Genomic DNA, 24203 nt, shown 5'->3' with positions numbered 1-24203 from the left:
GATGCTCCCAGTCCAAAGGGCCACATTAGCATCCTAGTGTCCAGAACTGACTCTGGATCATTCACTGCTAAAATGCTGGGGTTAAGCAAACAAAACTCCAAACCAATAACTGTGTATACTCTTTCGAGCAGATAGTGCATTAAGCAACTCACTTGATTCTCGGTGCAAACAATCCACTCCCAATCCATGATTGTGTGCTCATGTGAGGAAACAGAGTGTGAATTGGGTGCTACGTGGATCCTAAAGTAGTTGGAACAAAGTGTCATGCACACCAGTGGTAGAAATTGCTGTATACTTTTTCCACGTGTGTAGACATGTGGCAAAGGATAGTTTGGCTGTGCTTTGGGGTAGAGGAACGTGGCTGCGAATTGGCCTTAAGTGTGAATCAGCAGCAGTGCACTTGGATTATGGAGGACTTCAGCCTACCATCTTCTCAAGGTTGCTTTCAATACTGTATCTGTAGCAAAAGTGGCCAGAAGTGCCTTTAATGCCAGGGTGGGCATGCTTGGTTGTAGTCATGTATGAATTGCATGAACCCCTGGCTGATTTTTGTGCTGCATCTATAGCCATATTCTCTTGGTAAATAAGTGAATGCAAATGTGGAAGCAGCCCTAGAGTGAGCTGGTTAAGATTTATTGGAGGAAGATGTACAAAGCTAAAGTCCTTCGGTGCCCTTGCACAGTGGACTTACTGCTAGCTTAGTAGTGGTGTCCTGGAAATAAATCATGCAAGTTGGCAGCCAATGCACTTTTACTTGCCTGGCTGCCCAGGTATAAAAAGGATACCTTTTGTCACAAATCTCCCTAACCTGGTTATCTCAAGGCAATGAGAAAACTGCCAGTGACCTTTTACAAGCTAGGCTCAGTATGACAAATGATGGCAGAGCATTTTTATTATATATTCCTGTAGTACCGGTATATAACATATTTTGTCTCATACTGTGCCACTTCCTAGTGGACAAAGATCTTGACATGGTCGGTCATCTTATGTCTCAGCTAACACCACAAATGGATCTATTGCAATGTGTTTTTGCATGGCATCACCCTTGAAGAGTGCGTAGAACCTGCAGCTGCTGTGGAATACCCCTGCCCATTTCTGGGGCTCAGGGAAGATATTACAGACCAGTTCTTGTGGTATCTACACCGCCTGCCTGTGTGAATGCAATTCATCGTGTTGGTTCTGACCTGGGAACCTCTGAATGTCTTGGATCCTTGGGTGCCTTAAGGAGACCCTGTTTGTATGAACTTGCCAGTGCCATTAGGATCTGCAAGGGAGGCTGTTGAGATCAGTGTTTGAGAGGCTGAATCTATGAATGGGCAGAGCAGAGCACAATTCCAGGTGATGGAATTATGAAATGCAGTCTCTGAGGAGGGCTGCCAGGCAACATCATTCTGTGTATCAGTCCTTTGTAATCTCCAGGACTTTGGGCTCTGAATCTAGTTTGAACTCCTTGTGATGGTTTGAAGTTGTGGTTTGAGTGTATTTTGCCTAAAGACTATATGGCAGCCTTAAACGCACATTGCTGAGTGCTGCCTTGTTATTAAGAAATATTACACAGTTGATTCAACTGTATAAAACTGCCTTTGAGAGCCTTTAAAACTATTGGTCTTTGCTTTTAATTTGCTGCTCAACTTGAAACTGAATGCCTTACGAAAATAAGACTTGAGGGGAAAGAGGTGTCCACCTCATGTTCCTTTCTCACTTACTTATGGCCACTACACGCAGGTACACAAACAGCAACCCTGTGACGGATTTTATTAATTTTCCTTTTGCGCGATTCCTCCTTTGGCAAACTCGTGTATTTATTTCAGCTCCTCCCAGCTCAGGATGCATCCTCCAAAAGAAGCCTTTAAGGGGAATGCAGATTCATTCATTGTTTCCCTTCGAGTTGCCACCCCGATGGAGCCCTGTTGAAACTCATCAGTGCTTCGGGCGGCTGGCCTTGGATTCGGCGCACCTCAAACAGGGTAGTGATCTTTGTCATGGGTTTGGAAGCAAGCTCTTTCAGCTTCCGGGCGTCAAAGCGCGGCCTGTGGAGGAGAAGGGGCAGACGCCGCCGGAACGAGAACATTCCTTCTCTCCTGACTTCCTTTTCCTCTGCTGCCTGCTTTTTCTCTTTGCTGATGGTCATCTGATACAAGATGGCATCCCACATCTTGACAGCTCTGGACTTGGTTGCTCTCTGGCCAGGGCCCTCTTGAGAGGCTTCTGTCGCTTTCTTTTCTCCCACCTGCTCAGGCTTGGCTGGCTCGGCCTCTGAGACTGGAAACTGGGGCTCTTCTGACTCCACGACCAGGTGCTTTTTGAGGCGAGACCAGCCACTAAGTTTGCTTCTGGGAGGGACTGGTGGCTTAGGCTTTGGTAAGGGGCCTGCGGTGCTTGGAGAAACCGCAGGTGCCTGTGGCAATACAGTCTGCTTGTCAGCCCTGTTTTCTGGCGAGAGAGCATGGGTGCCAACAGCTGGTGGAGCAAATGTAACTACCTCTGGCATGGTGGGCTTCTGGGGGGCGCTGGGACTTGGCTGCCTCTGGGCCTCACCGTGTGGTTCAAGGTCTCTGTTGCTTCCTGGAGTCACAGGCCTTGTGAACTGAGGAGTTGGGGATGTGACCACTATGTGCTGTCTGGGGACATGCAGTATTGCAGTTTTCACTGTCGTGACGGGAGGCTCAGGGGCTGGAGTCATCTCTAGTCTAGGAGTAATTGGCCTGGCTTGGCTTGCAAAGGGCGTGGCTGGCGCCTGGCTTGGTGGCGGGTGCGAGTGATTTGTCTGCAAATGGGTAGGTGTGGTGGGCCTCTGGGGAGACTCTGCTGACTGTTCCAACACGGGGGTCTTCGCCCGCGGTGCCTGCATGCTGTGAATGTAGGCGTGTGTTTCAGTTACATGGGTGACTGCCGCTGGGGTCTCCACCACCACAGGTGTGGGGGAAATGGGGTGCTCGGGGAAAATGAACACAGAATGTGTGGCACTCGAAGAGGGCAAGTGTGTGTCTCCTCTGGGTTGCCACAAAGGCTCAGGAGTGCTCTGTCTATGAAATGGCGACGGGACGGGCGAGATGGTGAGTTTGAGATGCTCCGAGATGCTCCTCTGCTCTGCAGCGGTGAATGTGAAGGGTTTTCCTTTAGGGAAGGGAGACGAGACATGGTGGGTGACGGGCTTGATGGAAAAGCGGGGAGGGAGGTTGATGGTGATCTGTGTCGTGGTTTCTGTATGCTTCCGTGGGGAAGAGCGGTCGTTGTGCTCCAAGTCTGGGCTGGCTTCACTCACAGGGGAGAGGCTGGTCCGGAATGATGCGGCTTGCTGTGCTGATAACGTTGCTTTCTTCTTGGCTGCTTTTTTCAAGAGTCTCTGTAATTTAAGATTGTCCATTCCAGGCTTTGGTAGAATAGGAGGGGGCGGAGCCTGTGAGTGAAGGGAGGCCGGCTCGTGGGGTGGCGTCACAGTTATCAGCATCTTGACCCCCTGAAACAAAAAGTGGGCATTTTTCAGGTGATGATATAAACTTCCTCACTGTTCATTATGAGTTTGCCCCCATAAATGTGCAAATGAGTCTTTACTAATGTATGTAGGGAAGACCAAAACATATTCATTAGCCAAGTACTTAAGACTACAAACTGGGTGAGAACAATTCTGCTCCACCTACAATTCTGCTTTGGATAATTAAACTGGCACAGTGTTGAGACTGGGTCATGTTTTATCACACCAGTGAGCCATCCTAGATGAAACACCCCAGCTAGAACTTTTGAACTGGTTCGTGGCACCTGAGAGAACTTGGTTCACACCATCCATCAACTGAGGTGATGCATGTACAAGGCAGGTCTTAAGATCTCATCCATTAAGTATCTGTATGGATTTCAACAATCTCCCTGATCCCTTTTACTTGTTAGCTTGTGTGAAGGAGGTCCGCATGCAGAAAGGGGCCATGTTGCTGACCCCATTCCTGAGGTCCTGCACCTTCCTTGCCCTGATCTTTTTAATTCTTTTTAAGCCACCCTCCCACTTTATATTTGAATGGGGCAGATTTGGGTCAAAAGATGCTGGCCTGCTACTGTCTTATATAGCATTTATTCGATCTGTGACAACAACATTGATTCCTGACGTGATCCTTTGCATGCTGACTCCCCCAACTTCGCTACGCTATGAACAGAGAGTCAGCTAAAGGTGAGCTGTGCAACATGAGAGCTTAAGAAAGCTGATGTACAAGCTGCAGGTTCCAGCAATAGACGGTGTTGAGTATCACTCGTAAAAGTTCACTGGGGCTATCGGGTCCTCCGTGCTTCTCCTTGGTGATCCGTGTGCTTATTTCAGCTGCTGTGGTGTGCTAGCCAAAACACATTGCTCAGCTGATAGCAGGTCCTCCGGGAGCTGGAAAGCATCTACCGAGATGGAAAAGCCCTCTTTGCTTATCCTGAGCCTTTGATATGGAGAACAGATGTTTCCACTTCAGGGTACACAAGTGGCTCAAGCAGCATTTTGCCTAGGTTGCAGTTTGTCCTTCAGCACAAGCTAATTTCTCCTCTGGAAGGCTGACTTTTTTTCCCTCTTACCAAAGGGGCCTAGAAAACGCTGTCTGCAGAACCACGTCTCCAAGTGTCATTTTAAGGGTGATTTGCACTTGGAATCTAGGGACTGGGAGCTGACTGAAAACATAGCTCTGGTGAATACTTGTACAGCAAACTACCAGTTGGTGGAGCTCATCTTTAACCCAAATGGCAGCACAAAATATTTATATTGCACAAATTGCTACATATGCGCATAGGGCTGAAACTCCCTAATACGGATTTTGGGTTTTCTCGAGGGTCAACATGATTACCCTTAGTTTTTTTCCTTTTTTAAAAATAGTTATTGCATGTTCTGAGGAGTGTGAATTGTTGCTTCTGTAACACTCAAAAGAGGTATGTGCCACATTTCTCTCTCCTTGTTTCTCCAGGGCAGGGCCTGCATAAATCACCCTGAAGGAGAGGCATGAGCTCCCTTTTTCAAATACTCCCTGTTGAAAACAGAAACCGTGGTTGATTTGTGCTTCCTCTTTCTCAGGATGCTCAAAATCTTAATCCATCCAAATCCACAAGCTCTTCTGATCATGATATGGAACAGGAAGAAGCATAGCATATTATGCTAGAGCAGACATGGGCAGACTTCAGGCCTGTGGGATCTGCTTTTGGGTTGTTTTTTCCTAGGACCACCCCTCCTCCTCAATGCCCCCCCCAATTGTAGTTTGGGAGCAAACTGCAATTCAAATACACACTCTTGAACCAAGTAGACTGCCAGAGAGGGCAAATGGTCAGAATTGCGCAATCATGATAGACCTCTCCAACTCTGCCTTCTCACCACTCAGATATTGCCTGTTGCTATACAGAGAATCTCAGTAGGCAAAACAGAGAGAGGCTTAAGCCTCTCACATTCATCCAACTAGGTCTCTGTAACACAAATCAGGTCAGCATCCTCATCCAGGATGAAGTCCTGGATAAGTTGTTTTGTCGCTCACCTACCTGGATTTTTAAAGATGGAGAAGGGACAGGTGTTGGACTGTAGGTCCATTTTGGTAAATTAATACACCAAATGCTATCTCCAAAAATAATTTGAAAGGATGTGAGGTCACCTTTAAATGCTTTTCTTGCTTCTTACAAGTCAGTAATAACATAGGAAGTTGGCTTCTCTTCACCTTTATTCCAAATAATAATCTCTACCAGTGCTTTTTTTCCTAGAAAAATGTTTAGGGGTACACTCATTTTCCTACTCAGATTGAAATACTGCCCCTCAATGAGGCCAAACTTAGATTCACAAAATGTTTAGGGGTATGTGTACCCCTGCGTCCCCCCAGAAAAAAAGGACTGATCTTTACACTTGCCAACAGGAAGCAAAAATTGATGCGAGTTTTTTCGAGGGCACCAGTATTTAAAAACTTTGCTGTTCTTCCCCACTCCCCAAGCGTGGTGGTTTTATTTGTATCCTGACATCTTCCAATCTATAAAACCCTTATTGTGATTGCTCTGAGAATGTGTTTACATTTTCCACTTCTAACCATGCCAAAACCTTTTCCAGCTCCAAATTTTTGCTTAATATCATTTTTCATGTTTGGAGCCAGGGATGGTAGAAGCTCTCGTTAACCTTTCTTTGGGATCATTTGACATACTTGGAAACCTGGTGTGGCCCACCACTCTCTCCTCCCTTGCCCCCACCTCAGTTCCTGCTTTGAATTCTTCACATATGCTTGAACAATAAGTGCAGGGACCCGGTGGTATTTTGTGTGGTCTTACTGAACAGTCATTTTTATAACTGATCGTGACTGTGCAGTTGAGTAACTTTTCAAGGACCTCTGATAGTTTGGGACACTTGCAAGTCGAAACTTAACTAAAGCAAGAGAAGCGTGAAAAGGCCAGGGATTAACAAGCATTTCCTTTAAGATGGTGCCAAATCACTTTGCTCCTTGAGAGACCTCTACTGTTCTCCGGTGTGTCACTTTATATTTAAGCCTTCAATCAACTGCATACCTCTAGCTTCAGCAGAACAGAATAGCTTCCAAGATGGAAAAGTAATTTGCAATCCCCGAGTCGAATATAGAACCAGCTGTTCAGCTTGGAGAGAAGAGTGAGATGTGAGGAAACTTGATACTTGTGCCACAGTCACTGAACTGCTAAGGTAAAACTGTAGTCCCTCTACTTTTGCAAGGGCTGTTATTATGCTTGACCAAGTCCTCTTCATTTTCTCTTGGCTCAAAGAAGAATGGCAGAGCCTGGCTGATTGGCATGCACTGGTACCAGTATGGTTTGCTGAAAAATGCACATGATCTCTCTCCCAGGCACAATAGGTTTTAGACCTCAGTTCACAGTGCTTCATTCTTCATTGCTATTATAGCAACAAAAGAAGGGGAGTGTGCTGGTGTTAATCATCCTACAGTCTAGTAGAGTAGAGAACTTGTAATAGTGAGCTTCCAGATGGATGCTGTTTTGGGGTGGCATTCAGTCGCACACTGGCAAATTCAGGTTGTGCAGTTAAAATTTTCATGGAACTTTTTGCACAGCAAAGCCATTTCCCCCTAAAACTGGACTTCCTGCAATCAGAAAAGAGTTGGGAAAATGCACTGGAAAGTCTGGAATAACATTTGCTTGACACAACATAGTCTAACCTCCCTGCAAACAAATTGTAATGAATGCTCAATAAACAGGTATTCTGGAAGTAACCTCAGTGCTGTAGTTCCTTTTTATTTATTTATTTTTTGTGCCAGAAGATGTGCACTTCCTTTCTTAGATGAACCAGTCCTACCTGTCGAAACAAAATTTAAAAAATTCCTTCCAGTAGCACCTTAGAGACCAACTAAGTTTGTTATTGGTATGAGCTTTCGTGTGCATGCACACTTCTTCAGATACACTTTAACTGAAGAAGTGTGCATGCACACGAAAGCTCATACCAATAACAAACTTAGTTGGTCTCTAAAGTGCTATTGGAAGGAATTTTTTAAATTTTGTTTCGACTACGGCAGACCAACACGGCTACCTATCTGTAACCAGTCCTACCTGGTCACTGACGGATGTCTCAACACACTCGGAAGTCTCCATGCCTACTTGATCACAGAAAAGCAATCTCGCCAATACTGTTTTGGGCAATGGAAAAGAAGTTAAAATGGGAGACTGTAAAATTTCCTAAACTGGCTCTGAGACTGGACTCCAGCCGTGACTTTGGGACTCTCCAGCAGGGAGACCTTGCTTCAGGCAAGGACCAGACACTGCTGGCATCTGCGTGGGCAGAAAATAGCTGTTGCGAGGCTCCACCTGTGTGTTGCTTGTGGGTGGTAAGAGGCAAGAATAGACATTGGTAGTAAAGAACAGGGAGCACCCAGCATGGATTCTCAGCCGTGTAAGGGATGACTTGGCTGCACACCATATCCTATCCACAAGCCGCCTCTAGTCCCCCAGGCCAACAAAGTGATGGGGAATTTGCATTATGCTCTAAAAGCCGGTTTGCTTTCAATGCATCTTGCTTCAGGCTTAACTACGGAAGGTAAAAATAGCTGTGTTGGCACCACACCTTTGTCTCTTTGCTCCCTCTCACTTGACAATGCATTCCCCAACCATCTATAGGCAATGTGATGGCTCTTTCCTAGTGTGAAGGTTTCTTGGACGCAAACACCTGATGTTCATTGGCTGCTGTGGCCACATTCTCGGAGCGAGGGCTGCAGGGGAAATGCCCTCTGGGGTCAGGAGGGTGCACAAGTGTGTTCCTGCAACAAGTGCTTATCTGCAGCATAAACTTCCTTTACTACAGGAATGAGGACCTCTAGATGCTGTCCGAATGCAACTCTCATCATCCTTAACCACTGACCATGATGGCTGGGGCTATGGTTGCCATATTTCAGAGAGTAAAATTCCTGACACCTGCAAGCCTAGCTGAGGAAGATGGTACTTGGGAATCCAACAGAATCACGGGACAGCTGTTCTGGGGGCATTTTTCTACCTACAGCTGCATGATGCCATTTTGTGGTTTTCTTTATTTCTTTCTTTACAGGCTGGCTTGTTCCGTGATTGATGGACACCTGAGGCAATACTTCTATGCAGTGCTGATGTTCCCCCTGCTAAAAAGGAACTGTGTTCAAAGGATGACTTCACTTCCCAGCCTGCTTCAAAACCCAGCTACTGATTTCTTCACAAATGGGAGCATCTCTCCAAGTCTGACTTCATTTAGACTTGGACACAGCATCAACTCAAGTGGCAATAATCTAGTTGTTGTTTTTTAAGCTATCTCTAGATTGGCTTTTCATTCTTTTTTTGGGAAATTAACTCGCGTGCTCTTCTGTACCCTTCTAATTTCTTAATTTAGTAAAAAGAGAGGCTTGACTAGTTCTCCTGGCCAAGCCTAGGGCCTATCAAGGAGGAATGTTTAATTTTCCTTAACTACTTTTGAGTTGTGAGCAAGAAAGTGAAAGCAGTGGGAAAACGTAGGAGTTTATGGCTGAGTCTAAGGCTCTTTCTACCACCTAAGCCTTCAAAATGGCAAAGCATACTAGTGTCTCACCTCTTGACTAACAGGGATGCTTTTGATGGTGCGTAACTTTTCTAAACTTCTTAAATAAGGGGCAGATAGTATACAACTATAGATACATTATGTTTTAGTCACATTGGTCCATTCTACTTGCAATCCAACCATAGTTTTTTCTTGTCTTTATTCAAGATGATGCTCTCATTGAGAGATGTATCATGAAGTATGTGATGGATGTTCTCTCCCTTTTCTTTTGGGCAATCATCCCATGGCTAAAAAGCACTTCAGGAAATATTTCCCCCAAAGTGCCTGCCTGACTCTCAATGAAGTGCTAATTCTCTATTTCCATTGATTTTCCCCGTGACACCTCCTTCATGCACACAAACCCTACATCTTCCTTCTCTTTCTTGGTCATAGGCTTTCCTTCTGTAAGGCGTAAGCTTCAAGATGAGCACTAGGTACGGGTTTGAGAGATGATACAGGATTGAATCTTGAGCATGAATTGGTGCCCAGTGCACCTAGGAGGCCTCTTCCCTGTTCTGGCAAAGTTACCAGATGGGTGTATCAGTTCAGATGAAGGCCTGCTCCCAGAAGACAGCCAAATGGGTTCTCAGAGGACCCACGGCTGCTAATACTTTGCAAGGAGTGCCTGACTTGGTGCAAAGGGTGCAACACCTTGCAGTATAAATGCATCTCTTAGCTTGCCAACTTCAAACACTTTTTGCCTCTCCCTCATTATACAAAAAGGGGGGGAGGGCACAATATCCTGCTTCTAGCCTCCCAAGACTAGCAACTCAAGGGCTTAGATCATCTTATACATATCCCCACCTCACCTCCTCTCACCTCCTCTGTTGCTTCTACTTGGTACCATTCTGTGTGACCTGGACTTTTTTTTTTTTTGTAAGCCTTTAATAAAAATTCTGAGAAACAAAGGTTTGGCTCTTATAGTGTCACTTAGCCCCAAAGCCTTCGGCTCTGTTTGCCTAATCTGGAAGTGACACTAAGCAAGAACTTTTAACAATGGTATTCTCCAAATTGCTAGAGAGCAGAGTGGGAGCAAGAAAAGACCACGCACCATGAGGATGATGAATTGTTGCAGCCCTTTCAACTCTAGGAGGGTTCATGAGGTGATGCAGCCCCATGTCTAGCAGGTGTGCCCCCATCTATGTGCGTGGCATGCATGAGAGGGGCTTGACTTGCAGTGAAGGCTGGTGCCCATTGGGGCCAGTAGGTTAGAAGATGGGGAGGTCAACAGTAGATGGACCCAGCGCCAATGATGGACCCTGTGGTGGACCCAATGGTGAAGAATAACGGTAGGTGAACCCAGATGGAGCTGAACCCAGATGTATCAGCAGAGCTATCGGATTATGCTTTGGTCCCATTCTCCTCCCTGTTGAATTCTACAAAGGCAACGCTGAGATTAAGGCGGAGGAGGCTGACAGCCAGTGTCATCAACTGGACTGGTTGTAAGTAAGGAGGCAGGCAATGAAGATAGCCTGAGCTTGGTGAGACAGTGGCCCATTTGCTCTTATGCACCAATCTCCACTATATCTTGGTGCGCCAGCATGTTGTATAGAGCTCCTTGTGTTGCATGGAACAACTTTATGTGTGTGGAGCCCTTTGTGATGTTCACCAATGTGCAGATGGTCAGGTTAATCCATTAGTGAAATGGAGTAGGGCAGCTGGACCGCCAAAGCCCTTTGAGTTCTGGATTCCTGTACTTCACAGCTGGTTGTAGGCACCAGGCTGGCGCCTTCTCTACATTTCTTGCTGCTGTGCATGACTCAGAACTAGTTTTAAATCAATATAGCTTTGTTAATGTTGCCACATTAAACCTTACACATTTATTTGAAAATAAATCCCATTGTTTTATAAATAAAGGATGTCTTACACGTTACACAGCAACAAACCCAAGCTTGCCATAGGTGTGGAGTGCACACATAACTAGAGGCTGCAGCCAAACCCAGCACTGAGTGTATCTGTGTAAAAATCTCCCACCTGTATTCTGTTCCATTTCATATTTTAGGCAAATGCAAGCTTAAGCATACAACTAAAAATGGAATGTGTGAAGAAATTGCTATTTCTTCCTAGAATACTCCATGCCCTTGCAGCAGTCCTAAATATTTAGATTACTGGAGAATGTGACTTGTAGAACTGAAGGCCAAAAGAGTATATAAAATGGCAACAGGAAGACTTGATTTACAGCCAGTATTCTTTGTCCTGTAATGATGTACAATGCTAGTCATGCTTGGAATAGACCTGTTGAAATCAATGTGACATGCCAGAGGTTTTAATAGGTTACAGTGGATCTACTTTGAATATGAATAACATTGGCTACCACCCACAGTATATTTCAGGTGATTACTTCATGGGCAGTATTCAACTGACTTTTACCTAGAGTAGGCATCTTGAAATTAATAAAGTTAGATTTATTAATTTCAGTGGGCCTGCTCTGAATGAAACTTGGTTGACTGCTGCCCAATGTATGTGATATATTGCTTAGGGATGGATTCAGCTAATGAGTCCTGCTAGTGGAAGTTTGTGTGAGGACTTCCACTAGCACAATGGGGCTTCCACCTTTCCTCCCTCTGGGCTCTGGCAGGACCGGGAGAGCCCCCAGAACAACCTGCCGGGGGAGGAGAGGGTAGGTTGTTCTGTCAGGCAAGCAGAAATGCTTGCGCTGAGGGAATGATCGCCATAGCGCTACGTTAAATTCCTCCCTTGGTGTGGATTTTCAGCACTCCATTAACATCAGTGTCTTAAACCTGAAACCACTCTTCCAATTCCAGAATTTTACTGACTTAATTTCTCAGCTATGCAACAAACAGTGTCTTAACTGTAAAAAATATTCCCCTCATTAAAATTCTGCCTGCTGAAGTAAACGGATGAGATTTTCCTCTCTCCCTCCATAATTCATAGGCAATAAACGTCTTGTGGGTTTCTCCAATCCTAGAAAATATTCAAACATATCAGTGATGATCCCAGGAGAATAACTGGCCAGTTAACAGGACAGCAATATCTATGTTATCCTACTGATGATCTGTCCCTCTGTAAGTGCTTCAGTTGGGAGCTCGAGATGATCAAAGTTTAGCAACACTCCACATTTTAAGAAACTTAATGAAGTAAGTCATTGCATCTGTTTCACCTTTGGATATCCTGAGCGGTTTTCTAATGCATCCGGACAAAATAGCCTGATTTGCATATCCTGGCAAGCTGCCTTATGGCTGACTTGGGACCGTGTGAATGTGTGGGCCCTTGGATGCTTTGTTCTTCTCTGGTCTTTTAAAATTCCACACAGAGCAAAGTCAAAGTGTTGTCTGAACAATGGCTCGTAGTTGAACACACTTCTCTATACCCTTGAGTTGTAACCAAGGTCTGTTCTTGGCTATTGCTCATGGGCTGTGAGAAAGAGTGCTTATGTCTATGAGTTCAGGAAAAAGTGCCAAACCAAACCTTGGGTTTATCCACACTTACGGCAACAAATGGCAATTTGGGGTTTTCATGCATTGCCGTTAGCTCTGATTCAGTGGTAAAGAATGGGCTTTCGTGGGGAAAGCTCTGGAGCAAAAAAACAGAGAGTGCTTTGACACAGAGGTTTAAAGCTCAGACCATGCCTGCAAAGTGTGAAGGAAAGGTAAGAGTGGTTACTGGGTGGAACACTGGCCCAGGCTACAACAACAGTTTAAAACTCACTAATACTTCACTTCTATTCACATGGCTGCTTAACAGCGGGTTGCATTACTGATATGGCATTTTTCTCCCATGCTAGGAAGAAAACTGGCAGCTGCCTTCCATGCCAGAGGTTCTCAAACTCTATAGTTTTCAGAAAGGTGGTAGAACAGGAGACAATATCTGTACTTGTCTCTGTGCTTCATTTCTCTCTTCCAGAGCCCACCCCTTCTCCCTGCAAAAAAAATTGCTTTTCCTAGGGCTGGATTTATCAAAACAGGCCAACAGATCAAGTCTATTATGTTTTCCTAGAAATTGATCAACTAAAGGGATACACACACACACACACACACACACACACACAAACACAGGTTCATGGGTGTTCCATTAGGCTGAGGCCAGGAATACACATCAATGAACATACAAGAATAATACAATAAAGCAGCTACAATACATTTTAACTGCCTATGAATTGCTCTTAGGTACACTGATAGGAATATGCACGCAATTAATTTTTTTAAAAAGTATTTTTTTAAAAAAACAACAACCCAACATTCATACTTCTAAACAAAAGGATTTAGCAGAAGGCAAAAAGTACAGAGGAATCATGCTCCACTGTGCAAACATGAAAGGCTCTAGTCCAGGGAAGGGGAACCACTGGCCTTCCACATGTTAATGAACTATGACACTCATCAGCCCCAGCAAGCAGAGTTCAGTAACATCGGGGGGGGGGGAGGTCAAAGGTTCCTTGCCCCTGCTCTGTTCTGGTGTTGGACCACAACACCACAAGAAGGGCACCCACAGATGACCTCAGTGATCAGGCAGGTATATGGGGAATAGCATGATCCCTTTGATATCCTGGTCCCAAGTTGTTTAGGACTGCCCACCCCTCAACTACTACAACAACCCAGGATTAAGCCAACAAATGAAAGGAGCTTCAACCCACCACCTCAATCTTCCAACAATTCATGGACAGCCCTCTGCCTCTCTTCCAGATTCCTTTGCCCCTCACACTGGCAGTTTCCCTCCCCACTACCTGCAACATGGGAGACAATCAAACCACCCGGGGCTCAGCTATACAGCTGTAAATAAAACATTTTAAGTGTGTTTTAAGTGCAATATACAATGTGACACTAGATGGTGATGGTGAGCTTTATGGAAAATTCAATGTATTTTTTTAAATGCCTTTTTAAAAATTCAGAACGTTTTTTATATGTGTGTAGATTCCACCCTGGTCACACACTGTCTCTCCATACAAATCTCTCTTTCTCTCTCTCTCTGGATTCTGTTTCCCTGCTTCTGCTTCTCCATCCCTGCCCTCTCCTTCTAGGGTCTTCAGAGATTCGGAGTAGGGAAATAAAAGACTTCCTTAGTTAAGCTTCTTAACCTCAAAATGCTGTGTCAATGGCAAGACCTTAGTGGCCTACAGAAAGTGACAGCAGATTGATAAAAATAAGTCACACTGAAGTTCAGCCCAGTAACATTAGGTGTGAAACAGAGCCTCCATCTTCCTTATGCTTTAAAGGCCAGGCAGGTGACAGCAGAAAACAAAGGAACAGAACAGCTGCAAATTTCCTTAGTGGTAGCTGGGGAAACTGAATGCCATAATCCTGTTGGCAAAAGGGGGCACATTCAATTTCTCTATAGGACCAATATTTGAAGTACATTTTCATGAAAACTATGGAATAGTGAGAGCTAATCTGCTTTGTTTTTCGGTAACAGTTTGCAACACTGAATTCTGATATTGTGGAGATTACTTGCTATTTCTAGGAGGGAAAAAGAGCCAGGTGACTGGCACTTCTATAAAAACCCATCTCCATTAACACATGGAAAGTTCCATGGCCTAATTATAGCATGGAGATACTATTTGGGAATTCAGGTTGCTTCGACAGTACAGCTCTTTAGTGCTGCTGAAGTAGTGTTTTTCGGCAATGAGCTAGAAGTGGAATTAAAATGGTGATTCCGTACCATTAATTGTGCTATATTATTCAGCAACACCACCCTCATGGCCAAGAAATTTCCATAATGCTTATGCAGCTGTAAGTCCCAGTCAGCGAAAATCCCCTGCAATGTTAATTAGCAGCTTCCTCCTTGCAGCTTCAATCCCTTTTTGCTGTCTGTTGAGGGTTCAGCAGCAATACTGAGAGATAGCCTCTTAACTGCACATCAGATGAGAGGAAGCCCTGAGTGTGCCCCCTCCAGTTGCTGAAAGTTTCACCTTACTAATTTCAGCCTTGCTTGGCTGGTAACAGGGAAAGGAAGGAAATAGGAGAGAGGCTTGTGTCCCCACTGTATTGCTAGTCACCAAGATCTGCTGATAGGGATGAACCTGGCCGGTTCCTTCCAGTTTTCAGGCCGAAAAGGAAGTTCAGTCGTGTTTCTGCAAGACTCATAAAGTTGCATCTTTGTTTTAAGTTCTTATGGTGGCAACGTCTACCATACAATGGATGAGATAGGAAAAACAGGAAGCTACTGAAATGGGTGTACGAACACACTGACCCACAGTTGCATGTGTTTATGAGTAGGTTGCACCTGTGGTCCAGATCCTATCACCCATGGTGAGGGGGGGGGTTCATTTCCCATAGGCCTGCATCCTTTGCATCTCCTACTGAGCATTATGAGAACAAAAAGAGAGAGGGCAGCAGTTTGAGGAACTGCATTGATGCTTGCCAGGAACAGTGCAGATAAATTTCCAGTGTGTTCCAGAAAGGATGCTTGAAGATTCACATGGCAAGAAGTTTTGGCCTCTTCTGACCTAGTCTGAGTGCCATCAACCTCCGTATCTTATTACTAGTCCCTTAGCTCTCCTGTCTATCTAGTTATTCTAGGGCATGTGAAATACGGATCTAAAAATAAGGTACAGTTGAGGAATATGAGGGCCAATGGTAAGGGTGGATGGTTCCCAGTCTCAGTGATAGGAAGTGATAACAAACATAGAGTTAATGACAAGACGGGTGTTGGTAACTGGTGTAGATACGGCTCAAAAGATGGAAGGAACCATTGAGTTCTTTCCCACAAAATTTAATTTAGTAGAACAGGTTCTGCTAGAATTCCAAAATGAGTTCGGGATTCCAGTTGTCCACTTCTAATGATGAACTTATCAGAATTCAGTAAGGTCCAGAAGATGGATCCAGATGCTGAAATTGCATCCCCTCTATGACAGTACAATCTAAGATTTTTACATATCAGCAAAGCCTCCCTGCCATTGACAGGACCCAAACGTGTTCCAGCAAAGACCAGCAAACAAAAACACATTTGTTATGGGCAGCCCTTCAAACCTGAAGGTTATAGTTATTTCTAGAATTCACCAGCATCTCTATTAAGGCTCTGAATAATTGGGCTGAGCGTTTGGGTAGAATCATAAGAACACATATTGAATGATTTTGCATCTGTAAAAGAAATGTCAGTAAGTACCAATGCTATCCTATCCATGTCTACTCAGAAGTTCAAGGTGGTTTACTCCCATATAACTTTGTAGGACTTCCACGCAAATGGAAGCCTGTTAATTACATCTATTGCAATCTTGCATCACAGTGAACTCAGACAGAGTTGCTCTTCTGTGTTCCCAAATTACAGTCCTAAGTAGTGAAGGTTATATTTCTAGCAGGTACTTCTTTGGGGTATGTCTGAACCTACACTCATGTTTCTTCTCACTTCCTTATTCCCTTGGTGCCTTGGAATAAATCCTCACAGGATTCTTGTGTTTATGTGCTTCCTCCCACTTGCATTGCAGGTCTCGGAGATACACACACACACCCCCACACCCCTCTATTAGACTATTAGATTATGGATTTGCAAAACTGCATGTTGATGCTAAAACATCTGATGCAGCGTGTACCAGAAAAGCAGGGGATTTAAAGATGGCATTGTGAAAAAGCCAGATATTCAGATTCTTCTAGCATTTGAAACCATCAAGGTGCATTGATGAAGACAGAGGTGCATTCAGTGAAATAACATTGGAGGTCCTGAAGGGTCAAACTAGATGTGGCATGGGAGATATGTAAGGAGAATATTCTGGGGCTGTTATTTTGCTAGAGTTAGAGAAGGGGTGCTCTGGGAGATGGTGTTTAACCTTCCCCCCCCTCTTCCTTTCTCCCTGACCTAATTCTTTCCTAGTTGCTTTCAGGAGACTGCAATTTAGATTGCAAGGAAGATAAGGGTTAGAAGGCCACTCTCAGAGCCCTCTTTCCCTGATCTTGAAAGCAGATAAGCTATGTGAGGCTGCTAATATGTGTGAGTGAGAGAGGACTAGCATAGCTCAGCCTATCAAGAGCCTAATCATGGATAGTTCATATCACATAAAGGGCTCATCCACACTTCTCTTTTGCCCCAGCTTTCTAGGCACAGATCTGGCCTTTAAAACAACATGTACGAATACTTTTCTTCTTCTTTTTGCCCTGGTGCTTTCCCTGTGGAAACCCACTCTTTAATGCTGAATCAACCCACTCTTTCCGGGGATTGCCATTTGCTCCAATTCAGCGGTAAAGAACAGGTTTTCACAGGGAAAGTGCTGCTGCTTTAAAGCACAGACCTGTGCCTAGAAACACAGCACAAAAGGAAGCCTGCAGGAGCCCCTAGTTTAGTCAGAAAACAAGAAACAGTACAACTGGCAGTGTGCAGAAAAAGCATGTACCAATTCCCAACAGAAAACTTGGAAACAATGTGCAACCACAAGTCACACGATCCAGTGTGGACCTCTTTTCAACAGCACATATCAGTAAGACAAGTGAAAACAATTCATGTGGATATCCATTTGATTAAAATAGTATAAAAATTTAGATGTGCTTATTAAAAAACCAAAACAAGAAAAGTAGCATCCTTCTACCTGTTGCATTGTGGGGGGGCACTGAAATAGTGTTCCTCTAGTCGGGCCATCATTACATCACTGTGAGGTAAATACTGTGTCCTTGAAAGTTTCACAATGCATTGGCACCTAGAGACAAAAAGGCCTTTTTTCTCCCATTATGTTCATGACACAACCTTAGCCTATCAAGGATGACTGGTGTGCTCACTTTCAGGTGACCTTGGCGGTAACCGCTTGATGTTGTTGCCAAAACAATGGCTGGCCCTTACTGAGGCCAGCAGGGGGAAGTAGGATTTGTTCTGGATAAGGGAGTAAGTGGGGGAAGAAGCACATGATCACCCAAGTCCATTCCTCATCCCTCAGCTATAGTTCAAAGTGCCCCATCGTTAAAGCTGCACTGAGGCATAGTTTCAGACTTAAAAGGGTTTAGTGTGTAGAACTCGTATTTTTATACACATTTTTGCAAGCACTATTCGCAAAAATAGCATTTTAATCCACACTTGCCCTAAAATATGGTCCCAAGTACGCATTTTTGGTTGGAGAATTGCATGCAAGATTCGAGGAAGTGTGAATTTTCAAGGATAGCTGCTTTGGGCTGTGTATATTTTGAAGAAGTGCAAATTACCGGTAGGTAGGATTGCATTCAAATGCAAACTAAGCAAATTTCTTCCCCATCTCTAGGTGGGAGTTTCGAGTCATAGCAAGGTTTGTAGGTCAGTTGTTGATCTTAACTGAAAATTAAATTGCAAAAGGACAGCAACAACAAAACCGCAAATATGTTGTTGCTACTTCGTAACATGCCAGAAGAATTATCGCTATGTTTTGTCAGCAGGGGTCAAACATATGCACAGCTCACGGAAAACAAAATTTGTGCACGCAGAACATTATTATTATTAATTATTATTATTATTATTATTGCTGTGGATGAAATTATTACCTGCCCTTCACCAACAAATCCCAGGGTGGGTTACAACAATTTAAAATTCAGCATTAAAAATAGTTAAATCAGTTTACGGACACAAGAATACGGTAGGCCCTGACACCACTAATTTCAGGTGTCAAAATCCAAGGTAAAGAGATGGTGCTTAGGTCATGAGTATAAAGGGAAAAGAACTCATTCAAGGTAAAAGGTACAGAGCAGAGAGATGAGCTAGACAAAGCAAAGTGATGCTGAAGCAGAGAAAATGCCTACATCTGCTCCTCAAGAGTGAACAGCTATTAAGATCAAGGAGAAGGACTATAGTAGCTGTTATGCAGGTTGCTAAAACAAACCCAGAAGGTGTACCTGACCCAGTGATATTCCATGAATTAGGACAGTGATGCATGCATACAATTCACATGGGTCATGGATCAGGCATCTAGCAGGTGAGGCAGGTACTGCGGCTGGTTTTATGAGGGATCTGAAGTGTGCACACCATGAAACACGATAGGAATCCGGCTCGGACTGTTGGTCTTCTTGGCCCAGAGCTGCCTTCTCCAAGTGACAGCAGCTTTTTAGGCAGAGGTCTTTCCTAGCTCAGTTGCCTGTAGTCAGTTACCTGGAAGAGATGGTAGGGGCTGAAACAGGACCCCTCTCCATGCAAGCATGTGCTGTGCTGGTAGCTACTGGCTCTTTGCTATGTAGGCGATGCTCCTCCCGGATGAACCTGCTTAGGAATTCAAGTCTGCTGTGCAGTCTCAGGTTCTGTCCAGCCTTCGCCAGTCCGGTGCCCTCCAGATGTTTTGGACTACAATGGGATGAGAGTTGTGGTACAAAACATCTGGAAGATGTCAGGATGATGAAGGCTTTCGTATGTTTATGCAAACTGCTTAGGGATCAAGCAGGTTGGCAGGAGAGCTGCACAGCTGTGCCTCCCAGATTGTGGAACATCCTGCCTCAGTGGCGGAGTAACGCTCCGCGGTACCCGGGGCGGCAAAGGAAACGCCCCGGGGGCGGGGCGTCGTGACATCACATTGTGACGTCATGACGCTCCGCCCCCAGGGCGTTTCCGGGGGTGCCGGCGCCGCTTCTGCAGCCCTCTTTTAAGCCGAAGAGCTCGCTTTTAAGCTCTCCGGCTCAAAAGGAGGCTGTGGAAGCGGCGATCCGATGACAGAGTGCGCCTGCGCGCGCAGGCGCACTCCGTCGTCGGGCCGTGCGCTGCCGCTCCCAGGGTGACGGATGGAGCGGCAGCGCGTGGGAACGGCGGGAGGGGCTGCCTCTTGTCCCCCCCACGTGCCGCCGTTCGCTCCGTTGCCCCAGGAGCAGCAGCACCGCACACACCGTGCGCTGCTGCTCCCGGGGGGACGGAGCCAGCGGCAGCGCGTGGGGCTGACAAGCGCCGGCCCCTCCTGCCACTCCCCACGCTGCCGGTCACCCCGGGAGCAGCAGCGCTGCACGGACGGGGTGCTCCCTCGGCCGTGCGCTGTTGCTCCTGGGGTGACGGAGGGAGCGACAGCGCTTGGGAATGGCGGGAGGGGCTGCCGCTTGTCACCCCCATGCGCCGCCGCTCGCTCCGGTCGCCCCAGGAGCAACAGCGCACGGCCGAGGGAGCACCCCATCCGTGCAGCGCTGCTGCTCCCGGGGTGACCGGCGTTGCCTGGGGAGTGGCGGGAGGGGCGCCGCTTGTCGCCCCCACCCGCCGCTTGTCGCCCCCACCCGCCGCTTGTGGCCCCTGTCGCCCGGGGGCGTACCGCCCCCAGCGCCCCCCCTAGTGACGCCCCTGTCCTGCCTAGAAGGGTTTGCCTGTCCCTGTTCACCTTCCAGGGAGCAGGGAAGACAATTCCATTGCAGCAAACATTTTTTCAAACTGCTGCTTTGTATTGTTTTACTTTCTGTTTTATTCACCTGGGAGTAAGTCCCATTGCACTCAACAGAGCTTACTTCCAAGTAGACTTGCCTAGGATTGCTCCACAAGTGTCCCCGTAATGGGGAACCAGGTGGCTTCCAGATGTTGTGGGACAACTTCTCGCATCACTCCCAACCACTGGCCTTGCTGGCTGGGGCTGATGAGAACGGGAATCCAATAAAATCTGGAAGCTCACAGGTTCCCCATCTGGGAGCTAAACGGAGGTGCAGCATTTTATACAATATTTTATACGAGTCTTTTTGTACAGAGTCACTAGATGCAATACTGCGAAGGTGCAAGGATGCACCCCTTTTCTTGCCACAAATGTTCATAGGGCAGACTTAAACAGTGCTTGGGGTCTGTAGAGACCCCAATTAAAAATAAATGTTTTGGAAATGGGCAGAGGTTGGAAGACAAGAATACAAAGAACCAAGCCAAATCTTTGTAAAGATTGATTACAGAGACCTCAGTGCTGCCTGTGGTTGTTTTGCCATAAACAGGCAATCTGAGCTGAATCAAGACGAACACACAGGAATGGATGGCAAGAAACAAGAGAGGAATGGAATGCAATGAAGGAGCACAATGCCCACAAATGGCGTGAGAAGCAGAATTTGTACTAAGAAACTAGGCATCAAATAAGAGCTTGTTATGGCAGACAATAAATGTGACAGTCTGCATGGTGCCATAGGACTCTCAGGCTGTGTGTGTATTACCAGTTTAAAACACAGCTAGGTTGGGGTTGTTTTTCCCCCCCATTCGGACCTAAGCTGGTTTGGAGGGAAACATCAAAATCATAAGAAATTACAGGATAGATTATGGGCAGATACTCTGTTATGTGCACATTGCTTCCCAAACCACCAACAGCAGCAGCACTGGATACAGAGCAAAAGGGAGTGTGTACACAGCCTTAGGTGTCAATGCTACAAAAAAACTCACTGTGAAATCCTATACATGCCAACTTTTGAGCCCCACTGAGTCCACTGAGGCTCACTCCCAAGTAAGTGGGTATAGGGCTGCAAATCAAACATGTCCAGCAACACAGCAATCCCTCTGGTAATCACCAAAAGATCCTGAATACCCCAATGAACTGTTTCAGTCGTATCCTTCAGCAGCAAAAATAAACGCTACTGCAGCAGTAGTAGTACTGCTTGTGATACAGATCTTTCTGGAGAGAGCTTGCTGGGGTGGTGTGGTGTGGGGAGGGGGGAGGAAAATGACAAGAAAAACGAGAAAGGTTGCATCTGAAGCCAATCTGATAAATTCATCAAATTTCTCAAGACACTAATTCATGTGTGCAGCGTTAAGGAGGTGACATGATACTTGCAATCTAAGTTTCAATATTTCGTCCTTTCTCCATAATACTTCTTTACTTTTCTTTCTTTCTTTCTTTCTTTCTTTCTTTCTTTCTTTCTTTCTTTCTTTTCTTTTCTTTTCTTTTCTTTTCTTTTCTTTTCTTTTATTGCAGACTACTGTCCAAATAAGAAACCAGCTGATCTGTCTGGAAAGGAGCCTCTCATCAGCCAGCTAGCTGGGTATAAGTTTCTCCTGTATGCATAACTGTGCCAATGCACAGACCTCATCTCTCCAGCAAATCCCTTGTACTGTACAGTGTTATATCAGCTCCAAAGGCTGCCTAGAGTAGGCAGCGAGTTCGGCGTTGTTGGGGATGCCATTTCTTTTCCTTTCAAACGCTGCAGGGCGCCTTGTGCAGCTTGTGTTTTTAAAAGCAGTCAACAACAACAACAGCCTTATTCACGTCCTGATTCCTGCCTGACTTTCCATTGCTTTGGAAAGTGACCGTGGTAAATAAAGCAGTTTCTCAAACAAGGGGGTTGGGGGAAAGCGTGGCAAATACATTCATGCATGCAGAGAAATAGACATGATAGCAAAGTGCGTATTTGCACTCGACAGAGCCGTGTTTCAAACCGAATCGAAGCACTAAAATCGGTTCTTTAATGCATGCGCCTCCCACCTCCTTTCAAACCCAGAATGTGAAGAAAGATGGAATCTCTAGTATAAGTGAACAGAATTTGCTCCCTTGGGCGTTCATTCATTCCAAAGGGGAGGGATTCTACAATAAAGACGAGCAAATCGGAGGAGGGACAGGGGTGGCGGATAGGTTTTTGTTTCATTACCTGTTGAATGTTGCTGAATGGTTAAAGGCTGCAGCTTGTTGCTCTCAGCTCCGCGTGTTTAAAAACCAGTCTCTGCATCCTTGCCTGGACTCTTCCCTTCCAAGGGAGGGAGGGAGTGGGAGAGACTGATGCTCCCTGCCCAAAATAAAACATGCCCCGCTACAGCTCCAGTCCTAAAGGTCTCCTCTGTGTCTCAGAGGCTGTTAAAGCACAAAAGCTCTGCTGGAGGGGTCTCTGTGTTTGTGTGTGTCGACCCCTCTGGATGGCATAGGGTTACACAGCAAAGGAGCCGTGCCAAAGTGGTCTATCTTGGAGAAGAGGCGGGGGGTGGTGCTGGTGATGGAACAGACAAGGCAATGGAGAAGGCGTTATATACCTATGCGCGGTGGAAACAGGGTTTGCAACTGAATGGTTGCGCTCTGCCCCCTACTGGCAGAACGGAGCAGCTGCGTTCTCGCGCAAAAATCGTCCAAGTGTGCCTGCAAAATATTTGGTATGTACTTCTCCTGCTGATCTAAATCAAGGGGCTTCTTCCCTCGCCTCCCCGCCCCCCCCACTCCCTGAGTCTCGAATTCGTGCTCCAGAAAGAACCCAGATTCTCATATTTATCTCGGGGAGAAATAAATGCATTATTTGTTTGAAACCCCCTCCCAGGCCTGTCCTTTAAAATTCTACTTCTTGCAACCAAGGAAGCGTGAAATGCTTGTCAAGAAGTCATTTCCCATCCTGCATTTACAGCTCTTTGTGCTAACCACGGTTACTGCACACCTCTTAATATCAGAGGGTTTGCATATTTTAAAGAAGTGTCCCTTCTTCCAAGCAATCAAGGGTAACATGAGGAGATTCATGCTTTAAATTGTGATTCCAGTGCGATGGGTAGCATATGGGAAAAGGTAAAGGTAAAGGGACCCCTGACCATTAGTTTCAGTCGTGGACGACTCTGGGGTTGCGGCGCTCATCTCACTTTACTGGCCGAGGGTGCCGGCATACAGCTTCCGGGTCATGTGGCCAGCATGACTAAGCCACTTCTGGCGAACCAGAGCAGCGCATGGAAACGCCGTTTACCTTCCTGCTGGAGTGGTACGTATTTATCTGCTTGCACTTTGATGTGCTTTTTAACTGCTAGGTGGGCAGGAGCTGGGACCGAGCAATGGGAGCTCACCTCGTCATGGGGATGCGAACCGCCGACCTTCTGATCAGCAAGCCCTAGGCTCAGTGGTTTAGACCACAGCGCCTCCCACGTCCCTCAGCATGTAGGAAACCAGGGTTCAAATCTCCATTCTGTGAGATCAGGATGCTGGGCCTGATCCAGCAGGCTCTTCTTACATTCTCAGTCTTGAAGCTCCCTGGTTGAACATGAGCTAGTCACTGCCTCTCAGCCTAACCTACCTCACAGGGTTGTTGTGTGGGTAAAATGAGGAGGGGGAGCGAGAGAAGCATGTATGCTTACCTTGTGTTCCTTGATGAAATATGGGGTACAGATACAATTTATTTTTTTTTGAATTTTATTTTATATAATATTTTGAAAGAAAGACAGCGAGTAAAACAGTGAAGTGAGCAACTGCCACTGGCCACTAACAGGTCTTTGTGGCTATAAAAGCAATAAGACATCTCAAACGTGAATCATAGAATCATAGAATCATAGAGTTGGAAGAGACCACAAGGGCCATCCAGTCCAACCCCCTGCCAAGCAGGAAACACCATCAAAGCATTCCTGACAGATGGCTGTCAAACCTCTCCTTGGTAGCAAATTCCACTGCCGAACAGCTCTCACTGTCAGGAAGAGACAGTATGTC

At 45.8% G+C, this 24203-nt stretch overlaps 2 protein-coding genes across 3 annotated transcripts in view; one reads left to right on the top strand and one right to left on the bottom strand.

Annotated features, from left to right (window-relative positions):
* The window catches only part of LSP1 (lymphocyte specific protein 1), a 79460-nt gene extending 69554 nt beyond the window's left edge, over positions 1-9906 (top strand). For both annotated transcript variants that reach the window (XM_033154955.1, XM_033154965.1), the window contains exon 11: positions 8504-9906. The gene's annotated coding sequence lies outside the window, so the exon portion shown is untranslated. The remainder of the gene's footprint in view (positions 1-8503) is intronic.
* LOC117049879 (proline-rich protein 33-like) lies at positions 921-22746 on the bottom strand. Its single transcript, XM_033154939.1, has 2 exons — positions 22408-22746; positions 921-3460 (listed from the first exon to the last, which is right to left on the bottom strand). The coding sequence occupies exon 2, from the start codon at positions 3449-3451 to the stop codon at positions 1871-1873; it is 1581 nt and encodes a 526-aa protein (XP_033010830.1). The 5' UTR covers positions 3452-3460; positions 22408-22746; the 3' UTR covers positions 921-1870.
* Between the last annotated feature and the right edge of the window lie 1457 nt (positions 22747-24203).

This window comes from Lacerta agilis, chromosome 1 (genome assembly GCF_009819535.1).
Source record: "Lacerta agilis isolate rLacAgi1 chromosome 1, rLacAgi1.pri, whole genome shotgun sequence".
Classification (NCBI taxonomy): domain Eukaryota; kingdom Metazoa; phylum Chordata; class Lepidosauria; order Squamata; family Lacertidae; genus Lacerta; species Lacerta agilis.
Note: the sequence above shows the minus strand (reverse complement) of the source record. Positions and strands in the feature narration are given on the sequence as shown.